The sequence below is a fragment of the Odocoileus virginianus genome, chromosome 4, assembly GCF_023699985.2.
Source record: "Odocoileus virginianus isolate 20LAN1187 ecotype Illinois chromosome 4, Ovbor_1.2, whole genome shotgun sequence".
NCBI classification, from domain to species: Eukaryota; Metazoa; Chordata; class Mammalia; order Artiodactyla; family Cervidae; genus Odocoileus; species Odocoileus virginianus.
The window spans coordinates 76,102,081-76,114,156 of NC_069677.1; the positions used below are offsets into that span (position 1 = coordinate 76,102,081).

At 43.2% G+C, this 12,076-nt stretch overlaps 1 protein-coding gene across 3 annotated transcripts in view; it reads left to right on the plus strand.

Annotated features, from left to right (window-relative positions):
* Window positions 1-12,076, plus strand: part of CPNE4 (copine 4) — a 689,746-nt gene that overhangs the window by 458,484 nt on the left and 219,186 nt on the right. For all 3 annotated transcript variants that reach the window (XM_070466753.1, XM_070466751.1, XM_070466752.1), the window contains one exon: window positions 9,157-9,336. In XM_070466753.1, the coding sequence (XP_070322854.1) occupies window positions 9,157-9,336 (180 nt within the window). The remainder of the gene's footprint in view (window positions 1-9,156; window positions 9,337-12,076) is intronic.

The window sequence follows — 12,076 nt, forward strand, 5'->3', positions numbered from 1 at the left end:
TGGAAGTTCCATGGTTTGAAAAATTGTCTGTAATCAATCCTTTATTTTTTGTCCTAACATTATCCTTTCTTTATTCAGAGAAAATTAGTTTCCCCTCACCCTCACTAAATAAATATTGAGAAAATATTTAAGGAATATAAGTTTTAAATAATATCTAATTATAAGCCTGCCCTAGGGGTTAGGTTATGTCTCTCTCTGGCACATGATATCACTCTTCTCCAGCCCTGTTATCCTTGGGATAAAGACTTGTACTTCTCCAGGAAACCTCAGACCATTCAGTGAGACAACAGTTTTGGCTCCTGGCTTTAGTTTTTCCCAATTAATAGCATCACATTGTTTAGTGCTCACCTCTCAGTCCCCTCACCTCCTTTGCGTCTGTCAGTCCCAGCCCTTGGGGGCCTCAGGGAGCAGATGGCCATTATCTGTGTTGAATTGTTTTTGATGACAGACTGAGTTTGTCTCATACACAATTCCCTGGGCAGTGTGTGGGGCCCCCATTGCATCTCCAATATGCCAGCGGACAAACTAGAGACCCAACTACAGCCTCATTCACTAACTTTCCCAGTTAGTTCCATATCCATGTCTGTTGTTTATTTTGTACAAGAAGATTTAGGTGAAAAAGCTTCAAATTTGCATGACTGTTTAACATAAAGATGAAAAATCCTACCTCTCATAACCTGTATGAAATTGGGAAAGGTATGGAGGTCTCTCTACCTCTCAGGAAAGGGGATGATAATAGTACCTACATCACAATGTTGTCATAAGGATGAAAAGAGAGTTAGAAGATTTGAACATACACTTCACCAAAAGAGACAAATAAGCACTTGAAAAGATGCTATTACAGCCCTCATAAGTTATTAGGAAAACACAAATTAAAACCACAGTGTGATACCCCTACACACCAGTAAGAATTTTAGAAGTTAAACATATACCTATTTCACTCACAGAAAGAAGTAATATGGAGTCCATACAAATGTTTGTACATGAATAGTCATGGCAGTTTTATGTGTAATGGCCAAACTGGAAACAGTTCATCAGTGAAATATTACTCTGAAATAAAAAAGATGAACCACTGATGCACAATGAATACATTTCAAAATAATTACACTGAATGAGGGAATAAAGGCAAAAAGACTACACGATGTGCAATTAATTTATAGGCCATGATAGAGAATACAAACTGATTATGGTAACAGAATAGATTGGTAGTTGCTTGGGAACAAAGGTAGGGAGGGGTGAGAGGAAGGTTTTAAGGGGACATGAAGACACTGTAGGGGGTCATGAGTGCCTTCACTTGCTTGTGGGGATGATTTCACATATCAAACCTTACTGAATTGCATACTTTAAATAGATGTGGTTTATCTTATGTAAATTATACCTCAATAATGCATTTTTAAAAAGTGAGTGCCTGTGACACACCAGGCCTTCCATAAGCATTAACTATCATAAACTTTACTGGTACACTGAAAAATGTTTTAGATGAAAGTCTTTAAAAGAGTATCTCATCAAAAGCAATATTCAATGATTAATTGTATCATCATGATATCATAACACAGCTACATTTTTTCTTTCCTTCTAGGGATGCTTATGATAAAGGTGAATTAAGAAAATAGTCCAGACTTTGCAGTCAAAAGGCCTGAGCTCATTGCCCATTCTGTCATCCAGTACTTTGTCCTGATGTCTGACCTTGATTTTACTCTTATATAAAATAATATAAATCTACAGCATATGATTGTTCTAAGAATCAAACAAAAATGGGTGTGAATACGTTCTGCAAACCATAAGCAACACTAGGATATCAGTCATTACAACTGCCGAGGAGAGAAGCAGAGAGAAGTGTTGACAGTTTTGCAGACTCGGTAACAGAAAGAAAGCAAAATTTTTAAAACCTTGATCAAAAACAAAACAAAACAAAACCCCACATAAGAGCAAGAGCTAGACCCTCCATCACTTCAATTCTTTTACTATGATAGTCTCGCGTTCAGATTGCCTAGGACACCTTTAAAATACACATTTCTAGGATCCCCTACTCTTATTGAATCAGAACCCTAAGTGTAGGGATCATGAATCAAGTGTAAAGAAACCTGCCCCAGTGATTCTGATGCAATTGGCAGCACCAGGCAAAGGGTGGTCCTTTGGAAACAACTGCCTTGATCTTGAGGCCTCTCAATAAGAAACAACAGCCATCCTAAGCTCTGTTGCTCAGGTTAAACCTGACTTCAGTCTCCAGAAAACATAATGTATCTCCCATAAAGACTAGGAATGCCAGATGTTTTAAAACATCAGCAAGTGTTACAAGCATTTCCCCATCACCATTCTCCTTCTAGTCCTGAGCATCCATACTCAGAAGTCTCACTGGTCCTGAGATTATCCTTATAATTATCTATGTTGGTAATACAAATGTGTGTTACTTAACTCCTTTCCAAATCAGTCCTTTCCCTCACAAAATGAAGTCATTCAGTATTGCCTTGGATGGTCCATCTGAGGTGTGGAGTGATGTTTGTGTGGAATCAGCATTTGAAAATCAAGAAGTGAGAAGAAAACCAGCAGGACTGATGCACATCAGCCATTTGTGCCCTTTGGGATGGTTAAAGCAGAGCAATAAAGACCTGAGTTTTCAACTCCTATCTCTTATAAGCTACACCTGTCCGGGACTCTATTCCTTCAGCCACAAGAAAAGAACCTTTTCTGTATCTTGAGAATCCACCTATAAGTTACTTCTTGGGGATTGTTGTTTCAAAACCCTCTATCGAAAGGCACTGCATGAATGCAGTTAAATCCCTTATCATATGCTTCATGATTCTATGAATTTTGACCGAGTGTTGCAACAATGCCTCTAGGAGTCAGATGGGAGAATTCATTGAAGATTAAGACCTTGGAAAATGGAGAAAGAATGCCCATCTGAATGAGGCAGCCCCCAGTTGGTTTCCATGTACAAATCCAGCCCCAGGTTGCCAGATAATGTTTTTTTATCCCCCAAAGGTAGGGCAATAGAAATAGTACTTCTGTTCTGTTGGCAAGTTAAGGGAAAACTACTTTTTTTTTTTTTTTTTTTTTTGGTTACAGCTCAGTTTTATTGGGAAAAACAAAGGATAGTACACCCACGAGGAGTGAGGGCGGGCCGACCCCAAAGGAGAGGCCTCAATCCTTCTAGGCTTCTTCCTTTTATACTCCTCCCCCCAGAGCCTGCCCTATGCAAACTGGGCTAGCCAAGAAGGGGGAGTGTTTGTTTCACCTGAAGTTCTCACTCCCGTCCATGGATTTCCTTCTGTTCCACTTTCGCAGACTTTTTCCTTTCTTTATCTTTTAGCCACTGCCATTTTAGACTTCTTTTTCCTATTCTAACTACCTAACATTCCCCCCTCAAGAGATAGGAGGCCCAATTCTTTGGCAATGGAGTGCCACGGTCTCTCTGGCTACTTCCTGCTGAGCTGGGACAGCGAGGGGCATTGGGCCTCCCCCTCTTGCTAGTCTCAAGCCTCAGAGTCCTTATAGCAATGTCCATCTAAGGATGCGTGATATTTTCTGTGGTCAGGTATAGTTTTATAAATCCTTGTTGAACTGGCATTGCATGTTGTAGCTTGTTGACCTGGGCAGAGACAAAATGGGTTAGACAAGTGATAATACATGGAGCAATCATAAGCAGCATCAATGTGGTGATAACAGGGATTAGTAGGAGCATTAGCCACTCCAAATTCCCCTTTGCCAGGAGAAAGATCCCCCAAAGAGAGGTTGTAGCCACCCCAAGAACTCTCCAGCTCATTCTTGGAGATCCTGTAGGATCTGAATATTTTTCTTGAGGTCTGTAAGACTTTCTTCAACTTAACTGGAGGTATTTACCCAGAAACAATATGTCTCATTCAAGGTGGTTCAAGTCCCTCCATTTTCAGGGGTCAGGAGATCTATCTCCTGTCTATTTTGGAATACCACCCCTGCCAAGCTGTTTTGGCTCTTTAGAGCTATCCTGAGAGATCTTATCTCCAGAAACTTAATTTTGGGAGTTTTCATTAGAATGGCGCTCATTTGTAGTTCTGAATAGGTATCTGAGATCTCCCAGGGGCTCACAGGTGTATTGAGTGTCGTCTTCTGTTTTCTTCCACAGATTGACTCATGAGTAGGGAGTCCAGGAGTCATGTCCTGGTACCTTGACTGCTGTGGGGGTAGAAAGTATTACAGGTAGGGGCCCTTCCATGCGGGCTGGAGTTGAGCCTTTGCGGACCCATCTTTCCAGACTTTAATTAGGACTTGAGTCCCTGGAGCATATAGTGGTAGCTCTTTAGAATCTTTTGGGTCCTAGTTGACACCCGCAAGTGTATATTTCATTGGAGTTGCCCAATGGCCATGGTATAAGACTGGAGGGTCTGAGCCTCTGGATCTAGGAAGACGTCATTGGCATAAACAAAAGGTCTCCTATATACCATTTCATAAGGACTAAAACCAACCTGTTCCTTAGGGGCAATATGGATGCAGAGGAGAGCTATTGGTAAAGCCTCCTTCTATCCCAGGGAGGTCTCCTGGGTTATCTTTTTTATCGCTGATTTTAAGAATTAGTTGCCTCTTTCTACTTTTCCTAAAGACTGAGGCCTCCTGGCACAATGGAGGTAATAATTAATGCCCAATGCTTTAGAGACCCCTTGGGTGACCTTAGAAGAAAATGGTACCCTGTTGTCACTTTGTAATGACCTGCACAGATCAAATCTCGGAATGATTTCATGGAGCAGTTTGTGGGGGTTTTTGTTTGTTTGTTTGTTTTTTACCACCTCCTCAGCCTTCTCAGGCTGGGCGGGAAAGCCTTCAATCCATCCTGTGACTGTATCTATCATAACTAATAGGTATTTATGCCCTTGAGAAACTGACATCTGGGTGAAGTCCATCTGCCAGTCTTCTCCTGAGTAGATCCCACCCCATTGGATGGGCTGGGCCAGCTGGGGTCTTCAAGCTCCTTGGGGATTGTTTAATTGGCAAGTAGGACAAGAGGAAACCACTTGCATTATAGTCATTTGCAGGCCTGTTCCTCTGAAGGACTTTTCTAGTAATCTTTGGAGGGCCTTCTCCCCTAAATGAGTGGTGGCATGTAAGGAGTTAACCAACTTCCACTGGAGGTTCCCACGCAGAAAAAGGAGTCCCTCCTTTTGGAACCACCCCATATGATCTTCTTGAAAGCCCTCACTCTTAGCTTTAAGAATATCACCTTCAGTATATGAAGGAGTTTCTGGCAAAGTAGCCTGTGAAACTAAGGTGGCAATCCCTATGAGGTCATTGTTCTGTAATGCTGCTCTCTTAGCTGCCTGATCAGCTGCTGGGTTCCTTGTGCCACTTCTGTGCTCCCGTTTTGGTGTCCTTTTCAATGAGAGACTGAAACCTCAGCGGGCAGATGAACTGCCTCCAAGAGCCTAAGGATTTGATCACCATATTTGATTGCAGACCCTTGGGTGGTCAAGTGGCCCCTTTCTTTCCAAATAGCAGCATGTGCAAGTAGCACCAGATAGGCATACTTGGATTCAGTGTAAATGGCTATTCCTTTTCCTTTTCCCAGCTCTAAAGCTTGAGTAAGGGCTATGAGCTCAGCCAATTGGGCTGAAGTACCTGGTGGCAAAAGTTGGCCTCTATGATCTCGAAATTGGAGACTACTGCATATCCCCTCTTCTTTTTCCATCTAAAACAAAGCTGCTTCCATCAGTGTACCAGATTTCCCCAGGATTGGTCAAAGGGTCTTCTGACAATCCCTCTCTGGGTTTTGTCCAGTGGTCCAAAACTGCAGGTCTTCTGGAATCTGAGACAGTCGCGTGAGCTTTCTGCCCAGTTTGTTTTCGCTGTCCCGGTTTCCAGCCTCCTGGGCTTCTTGTTACTTCCACTGCACTAGGTTTTCTTCGTGTTCAGCTCCCGCTGCGGGAGGTTTCACCAAGTTGGGCTTCTGCTGTGCTTGACCTCTGCTTCACAGAGGCTGAGCCAAGGTTGTTTCAGACAGATTAAAGCCGAGAAATGGCACCATATATGTCGGAGGAGTGGGTAATTTCCTTGATTCTGTCTCGCCACAGCAAAGATTTGAAATGGCAGACCAGTGTTACAGCTGGGTTATGGCTCAGTTTTATTAGGAAAAACTCAAGGCACAAGCGGGCAAGGCAATGGCACCCCACTCCAGTACTCTTGCCTGGAAAACGCCATAGTCGGAGGAGCCTGAAAAGCTGCGGTCCATGGGGTCGCTGAGGGTCAGACAGGCTGAGCGAATCTCTTTCACTTTTCACTTTCATGCATTGGAGAAGGAGATCCCAGGGACTGGGGAGCATGGTGGGCTGCCATCTATGGGGTCGCACAGAGTCGGAAACGACTGAAGTGACTTAGCAGCAGCAGCAAGGCACTAGGGCAGGCTGACACCAAAGGAGAGGCTGAAAACTACTTTTAAGTGGAATGAATGAAACACCTCCAGGTCACTGTGAACTTATAGGCCTCTGATTTTTACTATTATTCAAAAGTATAATCTCTTAACAACAACAATAACAAAAGTATACCAATATAATAAATCTTGTACTCACATAATCAGTCAATAGCATATACAACCCTGCCTCCCAGAATGAACATTTTAAAGAATATAAATTAAGCTCAAATAGCCACTCTTCATGGAAAGAGTCAAATAACCATTGGTCTGAACAGTAGCTTGTTGTCGAATCCTAATCGGCAGTGGATTGAGGTTTGGTTTTCTGTCTCTTGCAGCAGGATGTAAAAGAACCATATTCTCCTCCTCACAACCAGGATCATCCATCCCACCAGATAGCAGAAGGTACTCCTTACAGGGTAGCCCTATCTCAGACAGGGCCCTGCATAGGAAGAGATGGGGCCAGGGATCAAGCCACGAGATCAAGTGTGTATCAGATTTTTTCTTTGCTGGATAATATGTACATGCATAATATGGTCAAAAATGGCTTCCCTCATTTTATTGAGAAACCCTCTTTGTACTTAATGAAAGTGGGGAGGTGTTTTTCACAGTTGGTGCTGATGAATGACTCTTGGGAAGTATCCAATAAACTGTCAACTGAAAAAAATTGCACAACATAAAAAGTTGAGAATTATATTTTATTCAGAGAACATTCTGAGCATTTCAAGCCTGAGAAATAATATCTCAAATAACTCTGAGAAACTGCCCCAAGAAGCAAGGTGAGGAGCCAGTATATACAGGAGTTTTTGCAACAAATATCAGGTAATGGGAACATCAAAAGATAACTATTAATTAAAGAAAAACAGCTATCTCAAGCTAATGAAATTTAGCACTTTCCTATGTATGGGAAGATGCAACAGTCGGGGCTCACTGAAACCACTCCTTTGATATGCGCTTCAGCTACCTGGGGCCAGAACCCTGCTTCTCTCCATCCAGGGTCCTCTCAGGGTACCCCATGGGGCTGCTGCAGTGGCTGAAGGCTTGGCAGCTGGCAGTCCATTTTTCTCCACCCTGAGTTCCCTCAGGGCTCACGATCAGGGTGACTGTATTGTGATGGCTTTGTGGCTGCAGCATCCTTTGTTTGCTGATATGACAGGCAATATTTTTCATTCACAAAATGATGTTTCTGTTTGAAGTCTGAGAGTACTTGTAAACTCCAATTGACCTATTAAATATGAGTGATGGATATCTCCAGTTGAGAACTACTGTAGGATCTTGGGTTATCTGTAACTTGGTCCTCTAAGGCTTCACAGAATATAAGTGGTATTGGGTATTCTCATTTGGGACAGATGTGGAAGAGATGAACTTTAGTGGTTGGGGTACGAGCAGAGAGCAGAGTACCCTATTGGCATTCCCAGAGTTTCCCTAAAAAGGCTGAACTCTTCACACAGAAGCTCTTTGCATGGGCATGGGATAAGGGAGTCAACCAAGGATGCTGTGGCAGCTGCAGAAAGTCATCACCATCCCTTGATCTGAAGGTCAGGTCCGTGTCACCAGATCCTGGTGGCAGCTTCCTCTATGGAATGGAGTTGCTAACAGACTGTGTAGAGAGGTGCAGAGACACTGCCCATGTCCTTCTGATCTCCTGCCAAGTCCCTCCTCAGGCTTCCTCCCTCCTCTGACACCCAGAGGTCCAGGGAACCCAGGAATCCATAGAGGCCAGTCAGTCTCCTAGGGCACAGAGTGGGGCAGAGAGTGAGAGAGAAATGAGAGTTATTATCTCAGAAGGATGGGGAAATCTTTACTCCTGGAACACTAGAGACTAGGGCTTTTTCAACCTCTAATATAGAGTTCCCCAATCCCCAGGCCATGAACTGGTACCAGTCCATGGCATGTAAAGAACTGAGCCACACAGCAGGAGGTGAATGGCAGGTAAGTGAGCAAAGTTTCATCTATACTTACCCCCACTCTCCATTGCTCACATCCCCCTAGATGGGACTGTCTAATTGCAGGAAAAGAAGCTCAGGGCTCCCACTGATTCTGCATTATAGTGAGCTGTATGTTTATTTCATCATATATCACAATATAATAATAATAGAAATAGAATGCACAGTAAATGTAATGTATCTGAATCATCCCCAAACCCCCTCCCCCTTACCCTGGTCTGTGGAAAAATTGTCTTCCAGGAAACCGGTCCCTGGTGACAGAGTGGGGACCACTGCTCTAATCCTCTAGCCCTCACTTGTTGATGAGGGGACTGAGACAGAGGGATTGAACTACTGAGTCAACATGTGTAAACCCAATAAGAGGCACACTTGAGACCACAGGGTTTCATATGACGCTGGGATTCATATGACTCTAACGCTAGAATAGGGTTGGCTAAAAGGGACATCTATGAGGTCATTTGCCCAACTGTGCCCCTAAGACATCAGGAATTGAGTGCGGATTTTTTTCCTCCTGAGCCAAAATATGCCCTCAGACTTTTTCCTGAGGCTCCAGGTGGCCACTAATAATCAATCCGTCTTCTTGCCCTATTACTTAACAATACAAGGTGCTCTAAAACCCTTAGACATAAAGCTCAGATTATTCTGTGATTTTCCCCCTTGAACCATGACTCATTCTCAGGTGTATCCTTGAAGATGTCCAGACTGCTCACCCTGGTGACTTGGTGGCGGGCACTGACAGTTTGGAAGGAGACAGAGCACCATCAAATGAAGCTTCCTGAAAGATAACGATACAAGGCCTTGATCCCCTGATGGGGTTTCTCTTCCTCTGTCCCGCAGGTTGACAGAACAGAGGTGATTCGCACCTGCATCAACCCAGTCTATTCAAAACTGTTCACAGTGGACTTTTACTTCGAGGAGGTGCAGCGCCTGCGGTTTGAGGTCCATGACATCAGCAGCACCCACAATGGGCTGAAGGAGGCCGACTTTCTGGGCAGCATGGAGTGCACGCTTGGCCAGGTGGGTCTGTGACACCCTCCCTCCCCTTTAGCCTTCTGAGGGCCTTTCACCCTCCTTTTTTCCCCTCTCCCCTCATTCAGTCTTTGCTTTCTTTCTCCTGTTGATTTATTTCCTTTAACATGTAGCATTGTGTGATATGCACTGCCATGTCCATTATATTCAGTGTTACACTTTCATGTGGATGATGGTTGTAGATATGTCAGGTGTCACTTATTTTGCACAGTTAATCATTTTTGTTTCTGAATTCCTTCATTCTGTCAATCATTTATTTAACAACTACTTATGGAGCACCTGCTCTGTTCCAGTTGTATGTCTGCTAGCCTTATCCTGATACATCATAATCTTCCACCTCCCAACTCAACTATGTGAACCATTACACACGGAGTATCGCTCGGTCACAGCTATCCCAAGCCCCTGGTGCCAAAAGCAGCCCAAGAGAGGGCTAAATAGATACATGGTAAATGAATAAATGCTTTACTTAATCCTCACAACAATGTTTGGAAATAAACATTCATTTGTCAGAGAGACTCAGAAGTAATTGATTTGCCAGAGGCTCCACACTAACAAGGGCAGAGTTATATCCAAGTGGGCCTTACCCCAAACCCCATGATCTTGCCTTTGGAACACCTTTCCTTTTTCCCTTCCTTCCTGCTGTACCCAGAACTTGAATAAGTACTGAGGTGGGATCTAAGTGGAAATAGTCCCTGTGCTCAAGACTAATTGGAGAAGGCTCAGTGTGTGCCCCTCAAACAGAGACACTCATAATGTGCTCTAAGCTCTCATGAGACAACTCATCCTGGGAGCTATATACAGTTATGGGCCTGCAGGGAAGGGAGAGCTTTCTTCTGGGGAGAATGACAAAAGGCATTGTGGAGCCAAACTTTGAAAAAATATGGTCCAGGGATTGAAGAAGGAGGAGGGATGTCTTCAGGTAAAAAGGCAATGCAAACAAGGCATAGAAGTCAGAGCAACCATGCAGAGCTAAGGGTTGAGAGGACCAGCCACCCTTAATCAAGGTCAGAGGCTGATTTACTGGGAAACTAGTGCACCTTAAAATTCAGAGAACTTCACTTATGTAGACACTTCCAGAGTTCTATATCACGTTTTTATTTGTAGTGTTGTACTTTTTCCACAAAGAAAGATTCCAAATTATATAAGCCTCAATCCTCACAAGACCTGCATTAATCCCATGTAGAGGTAAGGATCTTGTTTAGGGATTAGTAAGAAAGAGTTTAAGTTGTCTTAAAACTCAACATTCAGAAAACCAAGATCATGGCATCCAGTCCCATCACTTCATGGCAAATAGATGGGGAAACAATGGAAACAGTGATGGACTTTATTTGGGGAGGGGTCTCGAGTATCACTGCAGATGGTGACTGCAGCCATGAGATTAAAAGACACTTGCTCCTTGGAAGAAAATTTATGACCAACCTAGAACGCATATTAAAAAGCAGAGACATTACTATGCCAACAAAGGTCCATCTAGTCAAAGCTATGGTTTTTCCAGTGGTCATGTATGGATGTGAGGGTAGGACTATAAAGCTGCACTCCTGTTCCTGCCTCACTTCTCTACTCCACTGTGGTGCTTCCTTCACCTCCTTTGACTTTCAGTCTCAGAGTCAGTTTTTTGGTAAATCCAAACGAAGATACTCCACAGCATATGCCAAACTCCTTCCTGAATCCAGAGACTGTATGCAGTGTTCCCATCTGCTCAGAATGTGCTTCCTTTCCCTGCTCACACTCATGCTCCCTTCCCAATTTCAGTGGAAGTGTCACTTCTTTCTGGAAGCCTTCTCTGAGCTCTTGTCTGCTTGATACCATCCCGTCAATGTTTGCTTCCTCTTCTGTGCTTCTCCCTAAGAATGGTTATGATTTATTTGTGTAATTATTTGTTTTACATCTTTATCCCCAACTAGTTGTGAGCTGTTTGAAGGCAAAGACAATGTCACTGGCCCCTGGCACACTGCCTGGCATGAGGTAGAGGGTCAAGGATTGGTTGGACATGGGAAGATAAGCCTTACAAAAGAGGTAATTTTGAGGATCATTCACACAGACAAAATTGTGAAAGCTTTGGATAAACAAGATCTTTTATTCGCATGACTTAGTGGATCTACATTTACTTCTTGGGACAGCATATAACTTTTATGCATATGTGAGATGCTCATTGCTAAGTGAGAATCTTAAAATGGTTCCTTTATATCTGCAAAATGCCATTTTAATCACCTTTTAAGTTTATTTATTATTTATTTAAGTTTACTTAAGTTGGGAGGACTGATGTTGAAGCTGAAACTCCAATACTTTGGCCACCTGATGAGAAGAGCTGACTCATTGGAAAAGACTCTGGTGCTGGGAAAGATTGAGGGCAGGAAGAGAAGGGGACAACAGAGGATGAGATGGTTGGTTGGCATCACTGACTCAATGGACATGGGTTTGGGTGGACTCCGGGAGTTGGTGATGGACGAGGAGGCCTGGCGTGCTGTGGTTCATGGGGTCGCAAAGAGTCAGACACGACTGAGCAACTGAACTGAACTGAACTGAACTGGTTTATTTATACATTACAGAATTTCACCTCAAATCCACTATTCATTCATTCATTCATTCATTGCCTACTTACAGTGCACTGTACCTATCAAGAACTATGTGCTCTTGACTCTTTCCAAAAGTAACGAGAGAGATATACAATGATGATTATATAATATATGATGGAGAATATCCCCGGAACCCACCTTCTTGTGGACTT